Source organism: Pelecanus crispus, chromosome Z (genome assembly GCF_030463565.1).
Source record: "Pelecanus crispus isolate bPelCri1 chromosome Z, bPelCri1.pri, whole genome shotgun sequence".
NCBI lineage: Eukaryota > Metazoa > Chordata > Aves > Pelecaniformes > Pelecanidae > Pelecanus > Pelecanus crispus.
The window spans coordinates 1,053,061-1,078,045 of record NC_134676.1 but is presented as its reverse complement, the minus strand read 5'-3'; the positions used below and the strand labels follow the sequence as shown (position 1 = coordinate 1,078,045).

At 44.7% G+C, this 24,985-nt stretch overlaps 1 protein-coding gene across 1 annotated transcript in view; it reads left to right on the top strand.

Annotated features, from left to right (window-relative positions):
• Positions 1–24,985, top strand: part of WDR7 (WD repeat domain 7) — a 143,961-nt gene that overhangs the window by 55,301 nt on the left and 63,675 nt on the right. The window contains exon 21 of the mRNA XM_075727208.1: positions 18,938–19,159. Within this exon, the coding sequence (XP_075583323.1) occupies positions 18,938–19,159 (222 nt within the window). The remainder of the gene's footprint in view (positions 1–18,937; positions 19,160–24,985) is intronic.

Below are 24,985 nucleotides of genomic sequence, written 5' to 3'. Positions count from 1 at the left end.
ATAGCGTCTAACTTATTTTAGAAATCCAAATATGTTTTTCCAATAAATAAAGGAAGAGCAAGATACTTTAAGGCGAAAAAAAAAACCAAGCAAAAACGCTAACAACGTAGTACTGTTACATATTTGGAAATACAAATATTTGTCTTTATGTTTTAACACAAGTGCAGCAGCATGTATGGGGTAGTAAAACAAGGACATGGCTGAGCACGTAACAGGGATAAATGGTCAAATGTCACCAAGGCTGTGAAAAAGGCAGCACTGTAGTGCCTCGCTACCTGACAGATTTATTTACTTACAAAGAACAGCGTTAAATAGACTGTCTTTAAAAATCCACTGAGTTTATTGTGTGGAACTGTTTTGGAAATGAAGAACTAAAAGGAAGTAACTTTTAGGTTGCAGAAGTGTTTGCCTCTGAGCTGTGCGACGTTATCTTAGTAACGGACATAAATAACATATTGGGGAACAATATGGTGTATATATGTAAATTCTGAATGTTGTATGGATTGCTCTTGCACCTAATCAACGCAGAAGCTTCTAGCAAGTTTAGAATTAATGTGGTTCTAATTAATTCCCAGGGTGACTGTAGATGCTTCCGGACTCAGCGAATGTCCGATCGGTGGCGTTCGGTTCGGTATTGCTGCTTGTGACGGGAGTGCCGGGTCTCGGTTACGACCTTGTTGCTGCTGATGCGCATGCGATGAAAGATGACTCTTGCCATGAAGAGCTTATTCTAATCCCCGTTCCACTGACTTGGATAGTACCGCCAACCTCTCCAGCATTGTATAACGAGGGATTTTCCACGGCAATCGCATTTTGTAACAGTGACCTTATTCACGTTAGTGTTGACAGTGACACTTGCAAAGCACAAACCCATTCCTGGTTCTAATTAAACGCTAATTTTTTTAAAACATTTTTTCCCCCTTCCATGAACTCTGAATGGCATGTACAGCCAGCTCAGCTGCGAAGGCTGTAGAGGTATAGACTGCCTCGGTTTTGTAGCTACACGATTTTCGAGAATACCCCTCTGTGTGTGTTAAATCCGCACCTGGCCCACGGCACTGGCCCGTGCTTCCCCCAGCAGCGAGCTCGGCCGAACCGCTGCTGCAGCGCGTTGCTGGGAGAGAAGGTGCGTGTTGGAACTCCTTCGGCCCTTTCTTGCCGTGGTTGGAGGCATGGGCCGTGTACCTGTGTGCGAGGTGGAAGCGGGTGCAAGCCCCAAGAGTTCTGCTGGAGGGTTTGGTCTAGTCTGGGAGACTTGGAGGAGCTTTCTGTAAGGGTTAGATGTGCTGGGAATGTCGTTCTGACCATAGCGAACAGATTTTGTACCCCCTTATCGGTTTGGTTACAGAATCTGTTGTCTGCTATGAAACAGCAAACAGTTTATGGGTTTTCTGTGCTGTGTTTTTTAATAGCTGTATGACAATAAAACGTGGGTGGGTGGGAAATTCAGCTGCTGTGGCTGCTCCTGTGCCTGCTCCTGGGAGGTAACGCTGCCCCGAGGAACGGAACCGCAGCGCTGGCAACGCGCTGAAGCTGCCTTGCTTGTCAAACGGTAACGCTCCAACAGGCAGCCTGACAGGTAACGAGGTTAAATACGCTGTTATTGCAGGGGTTGTTCTGGTTTGGTATTTCCATAAATAGAAATGGCAGCGGATACAATTTTCATTCAGTTCTACTTGAGCCGACATAAACACCATTTTAGGAAACACTGTGATACGGCGTAGTGGGTTGCTGTGTCGGAATAGCGAGCAATTGAAGAGAAATGCAGTTTATTCCTAAGGATCTGTCATTCCAAGAGGCTGGGAGGTCGGGGCCGTGGGCTGCTTTAGCTGCGGAGGTAAGGGCTTACCGGTTGGACCCCCCGTTTTCCCCTGCGTGCCGCCGTGACGTCTTAGTGCACGGAATGGGAAGAAATAACGTCCAGCCCTCTCCCTGTCCCTTGGTCATGCCTTGCACAGAGGGAGAAAGATCTGTTCGAAAATGTCTTGTGGCAGAGTGAGGCAGTGAATGGATGCTTTAAAAACAGGCGTTGTTTATGTGTAACCAGAAGGAGTCTCAGTCGAGCAGACTCGGAGGTCGCCTTGCGCGTTGCACGGACGCTGTCATTGCTGACAGCAGAGCGTTCCGGCAGTGAGAAGCCTTGGCATGCGCACTATTATACGGAAGATAAAATCTAGGAACGCTACTGATAAATGTTCGTCAACTTGAAAATTTATTCTTTTAAATCTCTTCTGTCAATATCCACAAATCTATTTTTGGGCATAGTGAGTAGTATTTTTTTAAGCAATAACTATCCGTTAACTGGCAAAGTCAGAAGCAAGAAATATGCTAGATTGACCCATGCTGTAAACTTAAAAATAACTCTTTAATCAGGGAGAGTATTTGTCTGTGTTAAAGATGCAACAGTGTAAGGGCAGGGATTGTGGTTCCTGTGATTTGTCTTGTATCTTACTGTGCCATCGCTGCTGTTGAAGTGCAGCGGTACGTGGAATGCATTTGCGGACATTTTTAACTTCCAGCATTTTCTCCTATTTTGAGCACCTCATATTTTACCCACACTGTCTAGACTTTCTGATTTTGGTACCATCTAACTATTTGAAGTAGTTTTAAATGAGTGCCTAGGTGATATATTATTTTTCTCTGTGTGTTATTACAATTTTTTACTTGAAGGCTTACACTGTAACAGAAGAAAATATTTCAGCAAACTGCAAGTTGTGGACAGTCACCTGTTAAGTCATATACTATGCTTTTTTTTTTTTCCTTTTGTTAAATTTTTAATAATATATCGAGCTTCTGGACTACTTTGGTGGTTTCTCTTCATTCTCTTTCTTACTGCTGGAGTGGGAGTTCTTTGAAGCGGGAGCGACAGGTGCCGTTGCCCATTGCGTCCCTCCCGTTACCAGCCAGACTTCCACTGAAAATTTGGGGTGGAGTGGAGGTACACAACAAATGAAACCATCTGCCATGGCCAGCGAACAAGCCAGTGGCCCACTGTTCAGCACAATGAGGGTGCCAGAAGAGTCAGGCTCTGGACAAAGTTCCCGCTGGGTTTCTTTTAAGTAGGTTAGACTGAACCTGAGCACCTTCCACAAACCCTGTCACATAAATTTTTGTATCTGCAAAGCCCACCATAGAGAGATCAAAGAAGCTTTTAATTTGTGTTTAATCACTCATTGGAAAGCCATTTACCATATCGTGCACTGACTATTGTGTAAAACACCAGAAAAGTGAGGTTTTATCACCTAAAGCAAACTTTATCCTTTTCAGATGCTAATTATGAAAATAGAGAAAATACACACTGACTCATCTCTGTCACTTAGTCTTTTCTGTTACAATTAAAAATGGAATGCAAATTCACAGACACAGGTTATTTACCATATAAAAGTTAATTTTTAATGGAGTTTTCGTGTGTACTAACAGGAATCCTGAAGCACCTTGAGAAATGTGTCTAAGATAATTGTATACCAAGTTAGCTGAGAATCTAGATTCCTACGATTTGTAATTAGCCGTCTACAAGGAAGCATGAAATTACAGGTAAAATTCTGTTTTGTTTTGTTTTAAAGAAACGTAATTCATGTAAAAACACGGCGTTTTTCAACAAAGCTGCATGGATTTGAAAAGATACGGGCGTCTGCCAGCCAAGCAGATGTCGGCCCGTAAGCGCCATTAAGAGCTCTGCCCTGTGCGGGGGTGCGGGCTCGACATCTGCGAACGGCGTCTGTCAGCCTCGGGAGAGCGCAGCCACTGAGGAGCTGCTAATTCAAGAGAAGCGGTTTGCTCGGGGGGCTGCTGGGGTGGTCTCTGATGAACGGAGGAGCGCGGGGCGGTGGGCCGTGCCCGGCGGCGGGGTCCGTCCTCGCCCCCTCACCTCCGGGCTGGCAGCTGCCGGAGGAGCTGGGCGAGGGCTGCCAGAGCGCCGGCCACGTGCCGGGCTGCCAGCTTGTGTTTGATTATAGCGGTTATAGTCACTTAGAAATAACTGACGCTTCCAAAATGACTGCAGATTTAAAAAAAAAAAAAAAATTGAAAAAAAAATTAAAACTGCCTTGGCTGAAAAAGCTGGCAAACTTGAATAAAATTTCAAAATGATTTACTTAACAAAAGGCAATATACATAGGTTTTAAGCTCTGACTTGGATTGAAGCATTGTTAAGTATCGTTGTCCTCTGTAGGAAGCAAAATCGGTTTTTCTTCACCGGCCTCCCGGTGTTCAGCAGCCGCTTGGCTGCGGGCTGCAGCGTGCCGTCTCGCGGCGCTGCTTCCGAAGGAGCACGCGGACCGTGGATCGCGGGTACCCTGGGCGCAGGTTTCGTGCAGCTGGAGCAAATCCACCGAGGGTGAAAGCCTGGCAGAGCGGCTGGGGCTGGGGCTGGCCGTTTCCATCTCGTAGTTAAGTTTAGCGTTCTCTCCGTACCTCTGTATTTACGCTGTAACGTACTAATTTAGAGGCCACGACTTGCATCGTAGAAGTAACTTTTCAAATTTAAAAATATTTCTCTCATCTATCACGGGTTTCAATGAAATCAATATATTACATGAAAGCTACACTTGCAGACAGTGTGGTTTTGAAGAAAGACTGTGTTCAATATTGATCTCTTTAGTGTAGCTTGAGAAGCAGTCTTTAACATGCATTCATCTACAAATGCTTGCTTTTGTACTTGAAAAGAGGACTTTTTTCGTTTAGTTTTGTATACTTTCTGATATCTGTACTTATTTGATGGTGTGCAGTTTAATACTCAGCTTTGCATGACGTATCTAAGTCGTATCAGTCCTTACACCGTCTTATTTTGCGCGTGAAAGTGCGAAGTCGGCATCGTTGTGTGCATTGTATGTCAGTACTTTGTGATAATCGAGCTCGGACTCTCGTCTGATTCTTTTGTTGTTTTGGTGGCAGATGTCTTCTTCCAGTGCTGCGCAGTCTCCCTTTGTGCTGCAGTTACTCTGAAAAATCATATTAACTTGGGAAAAGTTAGTTCTCTCTGCCTTAGAAAAACATTTCTACCTTAATTGTATTCGTCAGACTGCTCATCTTCTCTCAGTGACATTAGGCAGAAACGCTTCAGCGTGATGTTTTCCTTAATTCAATCAATTACTTTTGAAAGATTGTTACAGTCAAAAGAAATTATTTAGAATAATCTCTCCAGGTGTAGAAGTGGAGTCTTAGAGGCACAGGTTATAAAAGCAGCATATTAAAATGTGGGGTTTTTTTGAGAGTCTTCATTTCTTTGTTTTTTCTTTTTATTCTGTTGCATTTCTTTTTTGGCTAGCATTGCAAGAAAAAACTTTATACATCTCATAGTCTTTGGGTTTTTTTCTTTTTCTGGTTGTAATAATAGTGTAATCATAAAGTGTGTGGCAGGAATATGCTTAAATCTCTGTACGGCGTTTCCTTTGATGGTTGACGTACGAGAGTGTCTAAACAGTTTCTGGTTTCTGTTGTTGCTGGGCGATGTGTTTGGGACATGTCCAGGCCACCAGCTTTGGTACCGTTCTTAGCCAGCTTCTTGACAGCAGTTGTCTTGCCTAAAAAAAAAAAAAAAGAAAAAAAAGGTGTGACAGTATTGATACAGCTTCTTCTAATGTCCGGCATTTCGGAACGGTGTGCGGTGGCGAACAGTCGCAAACATCTCTCCCGTTTCCCTTAGTCCACCTCAGCAAGTTTTAGCTTGATTGCATGTGCTGAATGGAACGGTGCTGGCAAGGTGCAAGTGCCTTGGGGTGACTTGGCTTTAATCATGGACCCAGCGCGTTACGCAGCGGTTCTGCTGGCGACGTGCATAGTAGCCATGGCTTTTAGCAGTGCTGCCTAAATTAACTGTTTGCCTGTGGAAGACAGTTCCTATAAACGTTGACACAAGAACTGCTGGACTCTAGGAATTTCCATGTGGAGATTACTTTCCCAGAAGCTTGTGCTGGTTATTATTACGTGAATCATTTACTTGATGACCAATGTATTGTTAAATATAACGTACAACTTCTTTAAGATTTCCTTTACTCTTGGCAGCAACTTCTGAAGTCTGGGGAGGGTTTTTTTGTTTAAGTTTACCGGACATCTGTAGTTTGAGATCAGTGTCTTCTGTTTTATGCAACGAGTGAGCTGTTTTCCATCGGCAATCCAGCAAGTCCGCGGCAGAAGGTGAATTTACCGCATCAGCAGCAGTTGGCTGGCCCGTCTCCGCGCCGTGGGACGAGCCGCCGCTCGAAGCGAGCCCGAGGTGGTCAGAAGGGCGTGAGGCCGCCGCCCAGCCGGGGCTTTGCCTCCGTGCTCTCTGCGGCCAGCCGGCGGCCAGCCCCGCTCGCCCCTTCCCCGGCCCCACGGAGCCTCAGCACGCGCCGTGGCAGTGGCCCTTCTCCTGCGCCCCAGCTGGGCTCCCCTCATGGTAGGGGACAGCTTGGTTAGCCGCAGACGAGGGATGTGGTCATAACCGCGTCGTTTCCTCACGCATCGTCTCTGCCAGTGCTGGAAGAGGAAACTTCTCACACGCTTCCTTTTGGCAGATCTTCTTCACTACTTCTCAATAATTTTTTTGAAGGCCTTTTTTAGCTTGCATAAATCTTCAGTTTTTTATATGCAAACCACGCTTCTTCACGCAAGTTTTGCAGGACCTGATGATAGGAAGAACATAAAACGTGGAGGGTTTTAACGGAGGTCGATGTTAAGTGGATAAGGCAGCTGTTACCACAATTTTAGATTGTGAATCTTCCCCCAGGGTGGCAGGAGCAATGAAAAACAAAAGCTGCACAGGGTACCAGGCTGGCATTTGGAACAATAAACAGCAGGTACCAGTCTGCACCTTTAGGCTCCTGACTTTGCTGTTCTGAATTCCCTTATCATAGAATCACAGAATCGTTTAGGTTGGAAAAGCCCTTTAAGATCATCCAGCCCAACCATTAACCTACACTGCCAAGTCCTCACTAAACCAATCAAGGGTAGACTAGACTTCCCTACCTCTTCCCAGTAACTCAAGGGAATTAGGGTCCTGGGTTGTCCTTCGGGTACCATGTAACGTGTTTTAATAGCAGCTGGTCTTATAGCATTTTATAGCATTTTTCTATACCTCCTTCTGGATAGTCAGGTTTTCAAGCTAGCAGTTTCAAAACATCAGTTATCTAGAGAGTATTTGGAAAAACCTGATGGAAGTGATGTGAATTCCCCCAGGCTGTCTTGCCCCGTGAGTGGGATTTGAAGGGAAGGAGAGTGCCTAGGCAAAACCTTGTGTCACTGCACAAGTGAAGAATCGCAGCTGCTTGGACTAGTCGTGTTTGACAGCATCTTCTCGTATTAGTTACAAAAAGAGAAATTGTGTCCGTTCATTGTAGTAATTCTAGACTTTACTGTTTGACGTGTGCATATATATACGCATTGTCTCGAGAAACCAGCTTTCCACGGTTAACTGGGTATTTCAAGCATAGGATTAGTCACAGCAAAGTTAGAGGATGTTATTCTTAAAATGAATTAGTGCTATTGATACATTTTAAAAATGGTTTTTCCTTAGTCTGTGTTGTGTTTTTTCTAGGTAGATCAGTGAAAACAACTTTTAAGTTCTGAAGACCCATTCCTGTTGGTGCTGTCTGATGTCATTTTAGTCTAAACAAAAGTATTTTTCACGAAGACAGAGGTCTGCTATGAAACTCATAGCAGTTTTTTGTAACGTGTTTTAATAGCAGCTGGTCTCATAGCATTTTATAGCATTTTTCTATACCTCCTTCTGGATAGTCAGGTTTTCAAGCTAGCGGTTTCAAAACATCAGTTTTCTAGATAGTATATGGAAAAACCTGATGGAAGTGTAAAAAAAAAAAAAAAAAGCAATACCTTATTGTATTGGCAATTGCTTGTTTTCACATTTCAGCTGTAGTGTGGACAGCTGTAACTATTCAGAGATAAAATACAGTGCAAACATATCGAACTGTGCTAAAAGCTTATCGTTTCAATAGTACTTTTTATATGCAAAAAACCTTTAATTTTACCTACTTACGCAAGAGAGATGATGATTAAAGTTCCTACACTTCACTCTTTTACCAGTCTTTGCACTTTGATAAATAAATAGATCATCTAAGATTCAATAGGCCAATTGCAGCATATAATAGCTATTCAGAGGCAATTAAACCGCCTTTTTTCATGCCGGCGTGTGAGCGTGCCCTTTCACAACCTTCAACTTGATTTGTGGTGATTCAAAATTAACTTAAAAGTCCTGTTTGCTGACAGCTTAAAGCTTAATTGACTGAAAGCCAAATAGAGCGCGTTCTGCATTCAGCGCCGGAGCCCTCGATAAAGCCGTGTGTGAGTCGCGCGTGCTGAAGGGCAGCGCCGCGTCCCTCCCCGCCTGTACCGCCCCGCAGCATCGCCCCGCGGCATCGCCCAGCATCGCGCCGCCTCGCTGCCGGGGCTCCCCGGCCGCAGCCCGGGGTGTTCGGCGTTGGCAGGGCCAGCGTGATTCTGGCGCTGCCCCGCGGCTCCCTCCCTCCCTGCCGCTGCCTCTTGCTCCCGCGCAAACCTGCGCCTGCCTTTTGGTGCTTGTTTCTTCCAGTTTCTAGCTGTGCTAGGTGATAGTGAATCGGAAAATAAGGATGAAGGCTTGTTGGTTGCACTATTTGATTAAAATCATCCCACGGAAAGGTACAGCCTACTATAGCTTGAATAAAATTTTTGACTATTACAGAATATTGGTCTAAAGATTCTCTATATTGCTAAAAACCCAACAAATAAATATTAAAATCTGTGTTTCACAGTGTCAGCGGAATTCCTTTCCGTCTGTAGGTGCAGGGGGAGCTCTGAAGCGCGCGGGTGCACCCATGGGGTCATAACGGGACCCACCCGGGGCTCAAAGGCTGGATGTGGCGGCTCGGGAACAGCGCTGAAGCGCACCTCCCCGCGCGCTGCTTCGTGGGCTAAGCTGGGGGGGAAATTCCCGGCGAATTGTAACCCCTATCTCAGTCTAAATCCCCTTCGTCGTGCTGCTGAAAGCTTTCCTTTCCCCCCGAATATTTCTATATAGAAAATCTGGCGTTGTCGCGGGGTGCTGCTCCACGTGACGCATCGTTCTTCCAGCGCAGCTCCCGAGGTGCAGGTTTGGTGCCTTTGCAGCTGGAAGCTCCCCCGCCCCTCCCAGCGATGGCTGATGCAAAGCATCTGCGAATAAAGATTTGGCGGGGATTTTTTTTTTGTGTTACAGCTGTTCTTAAGGACGCATTAAATCATTTCAAATGAAATAATGTCTTTAGGCAGTGGGAACGTATTTTAATCTGTCAAAATCAGAAAGGTCTTAAAAGCAAAATACCTTAAATTGTCAGACATGATATGATAGATAGGTCAGAAAAATATAATGGCGCCTCACGTGTTTTCTCCTGTAAATCCATACGGTTCTGTTTACATGCAAGTCGAATTTTAATATGTAAAAGTTAAAGAACCTGGGTTCTGATATTGCTCGATTTCTTATTGATTTCTTGGCAAATCATAGCTATCTAATTTCTTCTGCCTTCCTATTGATTTCCAATAGGAGCAACATCTTTTCATAAAGCATCAGCAAAGTTGCCATTTGGTTTCAAAATGACTATAATGTAAAATAGTTTTACTCTTAATGCCTTTCAATAAAATAATAATCTTACCTCAGAATGTGAAGTCCAGATCCGTACCGGTTTTACTGAAGTCTTACCTATGTCTAGAGAGATCTCAAACTCAACAATAAATTTCTTTAATTGTCTCTTATTAACAGCTTATTAAATGCTCTTGAAAAAATACATCTTATGTTTACATTTATCTGGCTTTAGTTGTGTGCAAATTAGTTACTTCGAATACAAACGTTAATAATGCAGTCTTTCACTATTCTGTAATATTTGGTTTCCCCGATGGAATTACAGATTGTGTGTAATTTAATGGTAGAGTTATTTAAATGCTCAGAGGTGTCATACATTTAGAAAGCTGTAAGACAGCCCACTGTAATTTTCATGAGGCTGCTGGGCTTCTGTAGAAAACACGCTTTGCTACATAGAGCAAGTGTGTCTCGCAGCCACTATTCTAATCTGTTGCAGTTTACTGGAATTTTCTCTTCTGCTGTGCCGTTCCTTTTATGATGGAATATTTCACTGTGCTGCAGCATCTGTGAACACAAAATGGGTGAGGATGCTGCTTCCTTGCAGGGCTGAGAGCAGGGAAATAGTCAAAGACAAAATGGATTCTGCTGCTCAGATGGGGAAATATCAGGCATGTTTTATTCAGCGTGACTTGCTGTTTTTAAAGCACTGAGTTAATGCATCAAAACTTCCCTTATTAGAAATGACGTTAAAGTGATCATAATCAGAATTTTGAAAAGGTATGATGAACGTTTAAAATGCTTTTATTTATGACTCATTTATGTAGGCAGTGAGGAAGAGAAATACAGATTTCTGGAAATTGCAGCACAAAACTGCATCTAAAAATTGAAGCGGCAACCTTAGGGGACAATTAATACTTGCATAACTGATGTCTGTGGTTTTCAGATGTGGTATGAAACAGCCAGATGCCACTGTGATAAAATTAATTCTCAAGTTATTAAATACTTTGGGCAATGTGGCTTACAACAGAATTAAATTAGTTTAAGGTGATGATTGCTTAGTCGAGCTTGTTGGTGAAAACACATGCATGCTTGGAGAGAACAGCTGATTTGTTTGCTTGCTTTTTGAAAGCAAACACATTTTCAGCACAGAGTTCCCAAAACACTAGTGAGAAAAGGAGCGGCTCTTGCTAAGAGAAAACAGGTTAACCTCTGTGCCGGTATATTCCAAAAATGAAGTTTATTATTGCTTTACTTCAGGTAGTCAGTAACTATTAATTTTTTGTTGTTGTTTTTTTTATTAGTATGTTAGTGACTGACAGTAGCAACCTCAGTATTCACAGTTACGCAGATGAAATCAGTTTGCTGCTGGTTTCATATAGCCTCGTTATAAAGAAATAATTGGTACTCATGTCAGTGTTTCCTACTGCAAAAAAAAAAAAAAAAAGTTGCATCAAGGCCGGCTAAGAATCTGGAATTGTATGAAAGTAATTAGTACATGTCATCTATCACTAGCTTTAATCTGAACGCGCGAAGCAGCCTGGGACTCAGGCAGTGCTCTTCAGCGTTTCCAAGGTGCAGAAGGATTTTGGTAAATCCCAAGCGCGCGGGTAAGCGCAGAGCTGTACTACGCGTTTGTCTTTTGTCCTGTTGCAAGGCACAGCCACGTAACGTGCGCGCTCATCTGCAAACCGTTCCAGGTGCGCGGAAGAGGCTGGACAGGCTGGAGGGTGCGCGGGCGCGGCGTTGGCAGCGCGGCGTTGGCGGCGCGGCGTTGGCAGCGCGGCGGTTCTCCCAGGTGTGCTGGACCACGGCAGCACGCGGGTCCTCGCTCGCTCGCGCCGCTCTCGAGCAGCATCCCGGAGTTCCCAGGTGTGCTGGACCACGGCAGCACGCGGGTCCGGAGCGCTAATGAGCACGGGGGGGCGGCGCTGATGCCCGGTGGATGCCGAACAAGTTCGGGCATTGAGCTTTTTAGGGAGAATGAGCGATGGCTAATGATTATTTAATGACAGATCTCCGGACTGAAAGGCACTTAGCACTCGGTGTGTACTGCAAAGCCTATTTCTCAGAGCTTCCGACAGGTTTATTTGGTCTCACCTTGAGTAGAGCAGTGCCGTATTGATTGCATTGGTGTGGATTTAAACACGCTGTTGGCTTAAAATAGCACCACCTCTGCAGAAGAAAATCAGCGTCTTAACCCTTAAGGCTGCCCATAGCTGCTATGTAACGCTTTGATTGGAGGCCAGCGGATTCCCGACGGCTGTCGTTATCCATTTTTAATTAACAAACACACGGGCGTTTTTCAGTAGCGCGTGTTTCGGTGTGGCGTGTGGATGGACGATGGGGATTTGCACGTGGGCTCTGACCTCCGCCGGTGTGTGACCTCAGGTCGTTGGTGGGGTCAGACCCTTTGATTTGAGATAGGGTCTTAAATGAAAGATTTAACCAAGGTGAACTTGGGGTTTTTTTTCCCCCTCCAGTTTTTGTAAATCTCTTGGTGGCTGCAGCAGTCTTTTCTAAAAATAATACTCTATACTCGCCTAATAAATATTATTATTCACTATGAGAGGCTTTATAATTCTCCTCTCTTTCAAAGTTGCTGCAGCTGGCTACCTGCATGAAACCATATTACCAGCATCATCCAGGGAATGTATTATCAAAAAGTAAACCAGAAAATGTCCTGCTTTTAATAATACAAAGCTATGTGACTTACTGATATTTAATAATTAAACTTCTCTGTTGTAAGATGTCCTGTGAAATATTAGATAAATAAAGTTTAAACACTTGCGATTTTTACAGTAGTAACAACGCTTCATTACTTCAAATGCTTTGCTGCAGACATGAAAAGAAAATACCAAGACAGGCGTTATCAAATAAATCAGCTCGGTGTGCCAATAGGGAGGAGACCTCTGGGGGAGGAAAAAACCAAACCAAACAAAAAAACCCAACAAGCTTTTGTTTTGATTCCAGAGCAATCCTTTTGCACATCCTTACCTAAATTTATTTTCAAGTGGTGTTACCAAGTCCTCTCCATTATCTAAACGTATACATACCTCTTTTTAAAACACGTGCCTTATCAGTAAGAATAATAAAAATGTGCAGGAAATTTTCATAAAATGTCTCGGTTTCTTCTTATGTGGCTCTCTTCCCTGTCTAATAGTTCAAAAGCAGGTATATTTGTAAAACATAACAAAAGATTTAATTTAAAAATACTAATTGTTACGACACTAAAATGCCTGTACTACTTCTCTTGAGCAAATTTAATTCAAACAGTGTGCTGTGAACTGTATATAGATAATGCTGCAGTGTAGTTGGGTTTTAATCTTTTGTAGTTCTGGTCTCAATTATAGGAATAGTAAAAAGATTGATTACAAAATGTGTTATGTCTTAATGAGCAAGCTAGTGTTTGAAATCTGTGTTTGATTCTCCATCTCATGTGTGCTTCCTGGAACAGCCCAGGGTGAAGTACTATGAAAACAGCAAAAATGAAAATGATAAAAAATGCATAATAACGGTAGAAGGTAAATATTAGGTCAGTGTCAGCAGTCACAGATAAGGTGTCTCTAACTTGCCACGATTGCCAGATTTCTGTGTTGTGCTCAGCTGCCACATACTGACTGTCACGGTGGCAGTCAAGTTGGAAGGTAATTTTTTTTTTTTTTATGCGGGAGGAAAAAAAAAAAATTATGTTCACAAAGTATGTGACCTTCCTGTCTGTGCTCATGTAAATCTCATAAATACATTGAAGACACTGGACTTGCTCTGGTTTGTAAGGGGTAACTTCAGGAATGTGTCAGTTTTCCATATATGCAGATATTTTTCACTATCAACGGACAAAAGACTGAAAACAGAAACAAGTTGCTCCAAAGAGCAAGCTTTATCTATTTGCCTTTTTCTTGGAAGGGGTAGGAAAACGAGCGCGTAAGTTAAGTCTTGGCAAAGCTGGCTTTAGCTTCGGCACGCGCGTGGCAGCGCGTTCCAGCCGGGCGTCAGCCCTGTCGCAGTTTTTGGTTACCCGTGATTTTACCGGGCGCGGTCTGTCCGTGGTGTTCAGCACGGTCTAGTGCGAGCGTCCCGAGTGCAGGCAGTGACTGAGGAATGCGGGGGCGCGCGGTGAGAACCGACTGCCTTGGGGGTGGGCAGGCAGGGCTTCCCGGGAGACCTTCCCCAACTTCCCGTGGCGCTGGCGCTTCCAGGCAGGAACGTCGGCTCCCGAGTTGAGCAGAGGCTGTGCGCAGAGGGCAAGGGTGAAAGAAAAGGTGGCCTTAGACACAGATTTATTTTTCCGTCTATTGGACCAAACTTTCTCATGTGTATTGCATTTACAGTCTGATAGCAGGAACAAATAATATTTAAGGCTATTTAAGCATCCCTTGCCGTTTTCCATGCCGGGCACAGGCAGGACCCTTCTCTGCTGTGCCAGTGGAGGGAGCTGTGTATATAGGAATGGCTACACTTTCAGGCAATCAAAATACTTTTAATAATGGGAGGTTAGTAATGAGTAACCACAGTTTTCATAAGGGCAGATAAAGCAGATTGTTTCCTGACTTTCTGCACTTTCCTCATGGTCGCTTTCTGTTACTCTTATTTCTTTATAATATCTTTCAGTTCTGATTCATTGTGAACTCTGGCTTTATAAGCTTTCAGGAGGTGATGAAATTACAGTAATTAGTCTTCTGTATATAATCTTAAAAACTAGAAATATAGGCAAACCCATAGCATGGCTTTGACTGGTTTAAGAATCCTGAACAATTAAAGGTAAAGATAAGCGTCTCTCGTAGGCATGTTTAGCGTGCCGTTTTCTTCAAGGTTTTTGCTGTTTTCTCTCTAGGTCACAGGCAGAGCATTATGTAAAATTTATTTGCTGTAAGAAAACAGTACAGTTAACATGAAGAAGTATTTTGAACTATTGATGGCCAAGATGAATGTAAGCAAAATTGCATTCCCCCCATAGCTCTTGTGAGTTCTTTTATAATATCCCACCTGGTACAGGGAAGCTACTGCAGTTCCAGACGTGACCAGTTGCAGTGGTCATTGCAGCAAGTTCCGTCTCTCCCACATTTGATGTGTGTTCACGTCCTGGCATCTGATGGAATGACTGTGAGGATTTTCTGAATTTAACTAACTATATATTTTTTTCAGGTCTTAGAGAGAGAGGAAGGATGAATAGAAATCCTTATCCCGACCCACCCAGTTACAAATCTCTCCCCTTCATAAATAAACAGAAAATCCGACCAAAGAAATGCAGAAAGAGAGACCTGGCAGATAGGAGGGAAGAGCGACGATGCTTTACACGGAGTTTAGTTTGCAAGTTTTCGTGTGTAGACAGTGACTGCTGACTGTGTTCACTCAGCGCTGGGAAATACGCGCTGTGACAAAAATCCAGAGGGCTTCGGTTGTCGGTTGTCTTTGTATCCTTGAAATACCAGATTGGGGTGCAGGGTCCGAGTTCTCTACCAGATTTCATACAAAGTACGTTAGTGGTCTTGAGCAAATTATCTTACTCATTTCCAACGTATTGTATTTTCAGAATATTATCTATTTTAATGGGCTTACCGCTGCCGAAAGCCCGCAGACCTCGCTGCGGTCTGTGCTGTATTTCAGCTCCGATGAGGATTCTCTCTCGGCTGGCGGAGCGTGTGGCAATGGCAGTGGGGCTACCGCGACATCTTTCCTAGCTCTTTCTCGCTTTAAAGAATTTTATGCACGTTAAACGTTGCGACTAAATCTCGGTGATTACCTTTACGTTTAAATCGCTGGGCGTAATGGCAGCCCCGTAGTTCATCGTGCCGCCTCGCCGTCCCCGCGCTGCAGCCGGCTGGCTCTCCGTGGCGGCCGCCGCTTGCCGGAGCGGGGCTGGGCGCAGTTTTGGTGGGCTCGGGAGCCCCGCGGCAGCGCCGGCCGCGCAGACGGTGCGGGCGATAGCAATAAATGGGTCTGGCCCCTGCTGCTGCGGGGCTCTAGTACCTCGTGCAGAGCGGGAGCGCCATCGGTATGCGCCCAAGAGCCGGCGTAAAGTAGCTGGGAGCAGTCCATCTTTCATAAAACCACCTTCAGCCTTAATTCAAATCCATTGATTCCTATTCCAGTTAAACCTGGAGAACTTAATTTGTCTTTTAATCCTTTTATTGTAAGCTAGGATAAAATTAATTTTACCCAAGAACTGCACAAAGCCAATTAACATGATCTTTAGAGTAAAGTGCTTCAAACTGTTAAATTTATCCTGACCTCGTGGCTGCACTCTCTGACTGCTTTTTAAATGAAGTAATCAATATCTCGCAGCCTTTTAAACAATTTAAACTTCTGAAATATTTTACCTGTATTTTAAACACTTCATAAATATGCTTTGTGCTATCTGTAAAGCTGCCTCCTCTCAGCAGTTGTGGATGTTTAATTCTCAAAAACCGAGATATTTTGAAATGTTAAATATGGTCATTTTGTCTAGAGAAAACCCGGCTGGGTAAAGGCATGGACACGATAGGTTTCTCTTTTGGTGTGTGGCTCTGGAAGTGTGTTAATTTTACAACTAAAACATAGAACGTTTTTGTCCTTTCAGCGGCGTAGCTTCTGTTTTCCACATAGAGCTATTTGAGGTTATTAATTTTCTTACTGTGATAGGGTGATCAACCGTCCTGTCAAGAAAATGGATCTCTGTGTCACCCTTTAGCATGATTAAATGGAGGCACGTCGCTGTGAGAAAATACCAAATTTTCATGAGACAAATGAAACTGTAGAAAGGACTACTTCTATAGACATTATTTCATTTTAAAATCTCCCAAATGGCTGTCAGTTTATTTGTAGAAAATCATTACAATTAATTGTGTGTTTCCGCTAGTAATTTAAAAAAACAAAAAAAAAAATGTCAAGTCAAAAATATTTAAGGGTTTTTTTTCCCCCTCTCATCTGGGGTTTGGGGAAGAATGTTGCTGGGGGGAGGGTTGGGATTTTGTTGTTTTGGGGGTTTTTTGGTTTGGGTGGGGTTTTTTGGGGTTTTTTTTTAGTTTTTTTGTTGGGGGTTTTTTTTTGGTTTTTTTTTTTTTTTAGTTTCTTGGGTTTGGGGGTTTTTTTGAGGCAGAAAATCCTACGCTGCAGCAGTGAGCAGGGGAAAGACTACCACATGCCAGATTGCTAATGAAACACTCTGAGAATATTTCCCAGGCTGTTGTGGTTGGAATTTATTGTTTGGTTAACAAAGAGTTATCTCCTCGACATCTGGGCGCTGGAGTCACGGGGTCGGCGGTAGGAATTAGCTCCGCTGCGAGCCTGCGCCGGGTGCAGCGCCGTGCCGCTGCAGGCCCGGGAGCTTTCCTGCCGGATCCCGAATTCATCGCAGACCCAGCGCATGGTCGCGTGCCGCGACGACGGTGCTCGTGCCCGGCCGCGGGCTGAGGGGGAGCTTGCGGGTGCCCGCGAGCTCGGTATTCGCCATTTAAAGTTGAAACGTGCGAGGTCTGCTGCGTCAGAGCTGTAATTTGAAGGATGCTCTGAAATCCGTCCTTCGGGACCTAACGAAGGGTTAACTTCATATCGCCGTAATCAAATGAAAGGCGGGCGGGGGGAGGGCGCAGCACCGAGTGCCCCCGTAGTTTAATTTCCTACTGGAAGCGGCACATGTGTTGGCTTTTCCTTTCTTCCTCGCCTGGGAGCCGTGGCCGGCGCGGGCGGCGCGGCCGGGGTCAGCGCCTCGCCTATCGATCAGCACCCGCGCTCCCTGCTCCGCATCTGCTCTGCTGCCGGCTCCCCGCGCCCGCTGCAGCGCCGCAGAATAGAGATCCATAACCAGAGCTGTGCTCATCCAAGCAGGGGAAGAAACTAAATTAAACGGTATAAAACAATCTCGGATCAGGAGTTTGTGCCAATTCATCTTGATCTGAGATGTCACGCCGGGCGGTGGCGGAGCACCTGGGCGAGAGGCGGCCGCGGGGAGCGGGGAGGGAGCCGCCATCCGTCATCGGCCGGCAGCGCTGCCCTTCGGCGGGGGCGGCCCGGGAAGCGGGGAGGAGGAGGCTGCCGGAAGGTGCGAGGTGCGAAGGCACCGTCTGCGAATGGCAGCGAGAAACGGGTGTGCAGGCGGCGGGAGGGGGATAGGCCATTGCTAAACGATTAAAACGGTTACATTTTTTGCTTTGTCTGTTACAGCCCATTTTCACCCTTTTTTCTCTGAAGGCGGTTACTATTGATTTTTCCTTTCTTTTTTTTTTTCCTCCCCTACCATTGCTAAGCTTTCTGTTGTTTTTCTCTCCCTTTTGGCTGGCGCATCGCTGTCACAGCCGCAGCGCGGTTGACCGGCCAAGGATGGGCTTCGAACACAGGTTCTCAGATTTGCGCAGCTCTTGCGGGTAACGTTGCGTTTCCTGGCGCGCCCCGCGAACGCCAGTAGCAGAGACGTACGGCGCGCCTCGCTAATTCACCCTTCGTTAATCTGCAAGCCCGCGAAGTCTCATCCAGTGCCAGGTGGCGCCTTCCGACCTCTCGGCAAAGGTGTAACAGGCGTGCTGTAGGAAGGGTTGAGATGCATCATTTGTGGAGAATATATGGTAGGGCATTTCCTCATACGCTGCGAACCAGTGTTATAGGTAAAAGTGAACTGTACTTGTCAGAGTAAATGAATATGGTATCTTCATTCCAGTCAGTTTCTTCTAAGATTTTGTTTCCTTACTCCAAATAAAAATAAACTTTGTCTGCTTAGTGAAAATAAAAATCCCTGGGCTATATTGGACTAATGATGTAGATTTTAGTTTTATTTAAAATTCATAATGAAGTGAAGGGTTTTTTTCACTGTTTTTAAGAATATTTGTTAAAATACCATAGTAACGTTTTAGTGCACAAAAATACAGTTTGGTTTAGTGGCATATATTGTTAGCTAAAATTTACTAAGAATCTGAATGTGATGGTGAATCCTAAAAAAAAAAAGATGCTTTTGTGTAATACAAATACGTTCTCCTACAAATCCGTTGTCTTAGAAAAAGAAAAAAATCACAACTTGTTATGCAAATTTAAAATTAACAAGAAGCAAAGCAAAAGTCACCTTTCACAAAAAATAGGCAGACACAGAATTCCACAGGTCTTTCATCAAGTGAACAAATAAAACTATGAAATTAGACAGTTTTCCGGTGGCTCTTTTTCCTGTGAGATCGTGACAGTCTCTGAAGGGTGGGTATCATTGAAGACGCACCTTGCAATAGGTGGTGTTTAGACTGCTATCGTACAGTGTAGGTTTTGAGATGTAAAATGGAATCATCTCCAGCAGCCAAAACTCCTGGTAAGGGCAGCAACAGTCCTGAAGGCGCGATTTAAGTTAAACGGAAACCGCTTTTATTTTCTCTGGGAAACACAATGTTGTTTGCACTGTTAAAGAACAACCCTGCTTTTGATTTTTCTCATATTTCTTACTTTTCATTTTAGGCTGTCTGTCTGGTCTCCCACAAATGAAAAAAATATCTACGTCCTATGAAGAGCGGCGGAAGCAAGCCACGGCCATCGTCCTGCTGGGGGTGATCGGGGCAGAATTTGGAGCTGAAATCGAACCTCCAAAACTTCTCACTCGGCCACGTAGTTCCAGTCAAATTCCCGAGGGATTTGGTTTGACTAGCGGTGGATCAAATTATTCCTTGGCAAGGCATACGTGTGAGTAACCCAGGGTACTGTTTTCCCTCGCGCTGTGTGTGGGGCAGGAGGGTGGGCGGGAAGGGGTGTTACTTTACATTTGGGTACAAAGCGGTTCATGTAAAATACCCTCTCACTGGAAGAGATGAAGGTTAGAAATTTTGAACGCGCAATAAGCAACAGCGCGCTAAGAGGTTGCCGAGGAGTCAGTGCTGGCGGAGCGGTGGGGCTGGTGGCTGGGTGTGGGCTTTGCAGCGGTGCTGCTGGCGGGGAGGCACCGACCCCGGGGGAGAACCAGTCTGGGGCTTTCTGGCATCAGCCAGCTCTTCTGCCGAAATTCTGACATCCTTTATTCTCCTCCGGTTAAACCCAAATGCTTGCATTTCAGACTGCATTTATGTAATTCCTTCTTTTATTTTATCCTGAAAACATTCCTTGAGCTGGTAGAGGGAGAGGGAGGAGATCGTCAGTGCTCGTCCTGCCTCTTCCATTGACTGATCTTCGTTTGCAGCGCTTGGTAGGTCTTGCTCTTGGTGGAGTCGGTGCCCTGTAACTGAGCACTGGCAAGGCTGCTGACTTCACCCACAGACATTTTGGGATGTGGATCAGTAGGCTATAGGAAAACGTACTTGGTGATGAGGAGAGATGAGGGCACGGGGAAGCGTGCAAGAGGTCTGATGTAAAAATCAGACATGTTTTTAATAGAAAATGGTGGAATTCAGGCTGTGCTGTATGAAGTGTTACATTCTGGTCCTGTATCAAAACTACCACTGCAGTGTTGATGCAGTAATTATCCTCAGTATGGACAGTAAACGTGATCTTATCTAAGATGGTTACATATCTATGCATTGACTATTCCATGGTCATGTTGCAAAATCTGATAGAAGCAAATGCAACTGCAGCGCCCTGGGTTCATACAATTATTTTGGCCAGGCTCCTGAGCATGCCGGTATTTGTTTGATTTATGTGGAGTCTGGCAAAAGTCCCCTTTGTCATCTCTGTAAGATCTCTCTGACGCGCTACAGACTCACTGCCAGTATTGCTTGAAAAAACATCCACTGCCTGGCTAGCTATAAAATAGTTCCACAGCAGTGGATTTCTCCTCCTGCGCTAGTTCAGTCTTCACCTGATGCCCAAGTGCCTTTGAAGAAAAGTGAAAAAAACCCAAATAATTGAAAACCAGCGTATTGTCTCAGCTCAAAGCTGCTATGGAGGAGGACTGGTAGTAATGACGAAAGAGGGGGGCTGTCCTTCCGTCTGGAGCCCCGGCTACATGGGCTGTCCACGCTCAGCTCCAAAGCGCACCGGTCGGTGCAGCAGACCGAGCCGTGATTTGGGGGAGGGCTGGCTGTCTCGCTGAGCAGTGCTCTGCCCGTTCAGCACAAGAGGTCTTGAAGGCCTTGTCTGTCACAGCATGACTGAGGGCATGCTTTGTGTTGGTTTCATTTCTTATGTTTCTGCTTGCTTGCACGAGAGATGGTCTCGCTCCCAGTGTCTGTATCAGGCTACAAAGACTTCTGGTCAGAAAAGGTGCAAAATTTATTCTGGGGGTTTTCTTCCTAGTCATTTTTTACTCCCAACTCATTTTCCTATAAAATATGCAGATAATAAGTTTCATAATGATGATAAACTTGATATTTTTGTTTTAATGAAGTGCTGCCTTTTTAGTTACACAGTAATGTCATACCATAACAATAATAGGTAAACATAGCTTTATTACTGCACTAATAGATTAAACGTACCATAGACCGTTCTCTTCTGTTGAGGCCTGGCACGGGATGGTTTGCACCCGTGCTGATAAATTCCCTCAGCCTCCAGAAAGGGTGGTGGGGTGCAGCCTGCCCACCGGCGATGGTCCATTGCTCACACAGCCCTGCACTGTGCCCAGGAGCTGCGCGGGAAGGCGTTAGCTGTCACACGACAGCGCTGAGCTAGCAGCCATTTCTACAGAATTGTAGAAGATCCCGTTCAGAAGCTCAAGAACATCGTGGAGCACTGCTGAAGTCACTGGTGTAGGCACAGCCGCCGTCCTCCACGCAGTAGATGGTTGAAATTCATCTTCCCTGAAGCATGGTGCCTCTTCCGCTGGTTTTTGAAAGGCAGAGGGAAGTCTGGTTGGGAGAGCATGCACACAGCACGGTGCTCACATCTGAAAAACGTGCAGTCCTGCTTGTGACAGTGTGGAAGTGTAGGGTCGGCTGTGCAGCACTTCACAAACCAAGTCGTATTCCTGAGAAACCTAGGGAGAGGTCTGTCACTGCTCTCAACTGACATCTTCATATAACTCGTTTGTAGATCCACAGCTCTAGTAAACAGGACTATTCTGTCAGCCCTTTGCAAACTGAATTAAAAGGTCTGGCAGCTCTCTGCTTCCTCTTCTTTTACAGTTTCTTGCACATATACAAGTATTTAAAGCAGAGTTCTATATTTTTAATTTTTTTTTTTAAACTGGGGTTGTTGGAGCGGAGTATTTTATGTCTCTATTTGTTTTCTCGTGTGCTCTGCATTATTGCCCAGTTTAAGTCTCTAAGCTATTTGTCTCTTCAAACGGTATCGGGAAATGAAAGGGTGGAGAAGACTTTCCCGTGTCTCTGGATCAGCCGGCACAAGGGATCTTGCATTGGACAAAACAGGTTCTTCTCTGTTTCTTTCTCTTACAGTGCAAGGCTGAGTCAGACTTCTTATCTTTCCGGGCTGATACCTGGGCGCAGAGTCAAAGTAAGCTTTTTTGTCCTTCAGAGTTTCCTCAAATAAGAGGATGCTGACATCTTTATTAGACTCTGAGCAGTGCAGAGTGCTCTCTCTCTTGTTCAGAAGCTGCTGGTGGTGCAGAGATCAGCGTTGTCTTCTCCAGCCTTCCAGTGGCACACTCCACAAGCGGAATCGGCTTCATTTATGCTTCGCTTCCAAAAGGCTGTCAAGCCTAACGTTGCCTAATCTTCCGTGGAAAAGAAGTCGGATCATTTCCACCAACAGTGCCGTGTCTTTGCCATTCCCACAGTTGTACAGGTCGTGTCAGCTGGTGGTTGGTGGTGTTGCTTTGTCAGAAGCACGCTGAGACACTTGGACCCGCCTTTGATCCTCACAAGTTCTTTCCTCCAGTATCTTTGTTTATCTATTTGCGAGCTGGTGGTTTCTTTTTTTTTTTTAGCCGAGTTATTAACTCCAGCTTTGAACTCCTATTAATCATAATCTCAGAAACACTGTGCAACTGTCTGGCTGACTGATAGGTTGAAATTCAGTCTTTAATGTAGATGAAGCTTGACGTGCTAAAATGCTGAAAATTTAGATCAAGTCTGTAAAGTAGTACCTGAAATGGATGAAGAGCCAGAGGATGATCAGAAATAAAGACTAGTTGGAGGAAAAAATATACAGGAGGTACTGGGTTATCCTTTTGGTTTATGTTGGCATTAGCAGTAAACTTGATCTTCTTCATGAGGTTCTACATACAGCCCTTACTATAAGAATTTAAGTCAGTATTGCTGCCTTGGTGGTGTGACCTGCCCTGAACCCACACTGCAATGTTGTATTTCCACAGGTGAGAGGTTACTGTTTTCTCAGATATTTTGCTCAAGTAGAGGAAGTTGAATTGGAAAACTCGGTCATAAGAACAATATTAATTTCTTCAGACCTGGGCTTGTTTGCATGTGTGGAGGAGCTTAGGAAGCCTGAGAGGGGAAGTGCAGGCTTTCCTCCATGGCAGGAGTAATTACCTGAGGGAGGGGAGGGAGGGAGCAGAGAACACTAATGAGCTTTGGGGATAATGATTTGCTTTAGTCAGAAACAGAGTGCTCCTTCCTGACAAGCAAATACGTGTTGCAGGTACCCTGGCAGGGGATACAGTCATTTCAACGGCAATTTCTTTCCCCTAATATGGCATTTTCACAGAACAAGAAAACTCATCTTAAGGGTTTTAGAAGTACTACGCGTCTTTTGGATTTGTATGTGGCAGGCCTGAAGTATTTTTAAGCTATATACTCTTTGAGGCGGGGAAAATTGGGGAAGTCTTTGGAAGTTTCTGCAAGATGAACTCCTCTTCCTCTCAGATTAATTAGCTGGTAATGTTGGCCGTGTCCGAGTCCTGACATGCCAGTACCTCCAGCGGCAGGTATGGTATGGTATTAGGAAGGGCTTTGAGTCATTTCTACCGTATGTGCCTGCGACGCGTCTCGCCTAGAGCGGGTTCTTCGGCTAGCCGCGACGAGGAAGGGTGTCAGCGTGATGCCCCAGACCGACATTTGCTGTCGGAGGCCTCTCAGGTTGGTTTTTTCCTTATATGATCGTACTTGTTAAAAGGCCGTTCTCATCTTTACTCCACATATGTAATAGTGCAGAAGGAATTACTTTGAAAACTGGACAGTTGTTCAGAAATTCAGTTCTTTGAACAAGAAAGAGCAAAATTCCTAGTACGCGCTCAGACTTACTTTTTTTTCTTTTTGACGTGTGTCCTGTTACGACTTTCAGACACCATAGTAAAATGCATACAGTTATTTCTTTGTCTTCCAACGGCACAGAAAATATTTTTGGCCTTCCAGAACAGGTGAAGACTTGATAAGGCGTAGTCTGGTCTTGTGAAAGGTGGCTGTAGGACGTAAGTGGTGGTGTGAACCAGCAACGCTTAGGTAATTTCAAGCGACTGTTCGAGTTGCTGGTGCTGCAGCACGCCGTACCTGCCGAGTGAAGCCTGGGCGGCTGCCCCGGCATGAGTCCCGGAACGAGCACGGCTTCCTTCCCCCGGCTCGCTGCCTGGGGATGCGGGGAGGGACGGCTGGGAGCTGCTGCAGCTTTCTGCTGGCCAGCCGTGTGACAGCGTTTCCAGAAACCGCTCCTGATGAGTCCTCTCCTCCCCTTCAGCCTAAGGTGTGATACCTTTTCAACCACCATGTTTTGTTACCATATACCAAAACTCTGTGCCGTGAGTTATCCAGAGTAATGAAAGAAATTGCGCATAGCTAAAGCAACAATATTTTCTATTTCAAAATAAGTTACAAAATTAATTATTTCTTCATTTACACTGTTAACGCATGCAGAGTTTTTGCTGTATAAACTGTGCACGTTGTGATTTACTGTGTTTAAGAAAATAATAATTGTGATAATGCCTTTTTGAGAGGGTGGAATTCTCTAGAAATCCATGCGGTGACCTTGCCTGACATCCTGCATTAATCTCTGTTGACCTTACAAATAGTTCATGAGATATTTAATTATAAAATGCCACCCAAAGAATTTCTCATTACAGATGCACCACATCGCACTTAAACGGCAGCTAATGCTGTGTTTATAAAGTTAATGGGCTGATAAATCCGAATGACTGTTCTGTCCTGAATATGAAAATACTTGATTCTGTTGTTAATGCAGTGTATTTTTCTAAGCATCTGCCATCAATATAGTTATTAATGATAAGCGTTTTGCCCTTTAACTCAGTCAGTGTCATATGCGACAGCATGTTCACAGCGTTGAGTTATTTATATCGTGTTTGCGGGCTACGTGTACGTATCTCCTTCCAAAGCGAATTTTAGGGTTTCCACATCACATAATCAGTGGCAGTCACCCCAGTTTTCTGATTTCTGGATTAAATAAGCTAGACAGCAGTTGGGTTCCTAACACAGACTCATGAAACCATTTTTCATTTTTTAATTACCATGTCCCAAATTCATAGCAGCTGACCTTCTTGCCTGTTGGGCAGGAGGGGAAGCAAGTGAAATTTCTGGACAGAAATAGAAGTGTATGTGTCTGCGTAATCGTGTAGGGTTGTACTGCCTGGTGTTAAGGCACATTTTCTGTTACTGAGCCGTGTTTGTAAAATGTTACACCTTTGACCAGTTACCTTTAGACTGTTCAGCCACGTCT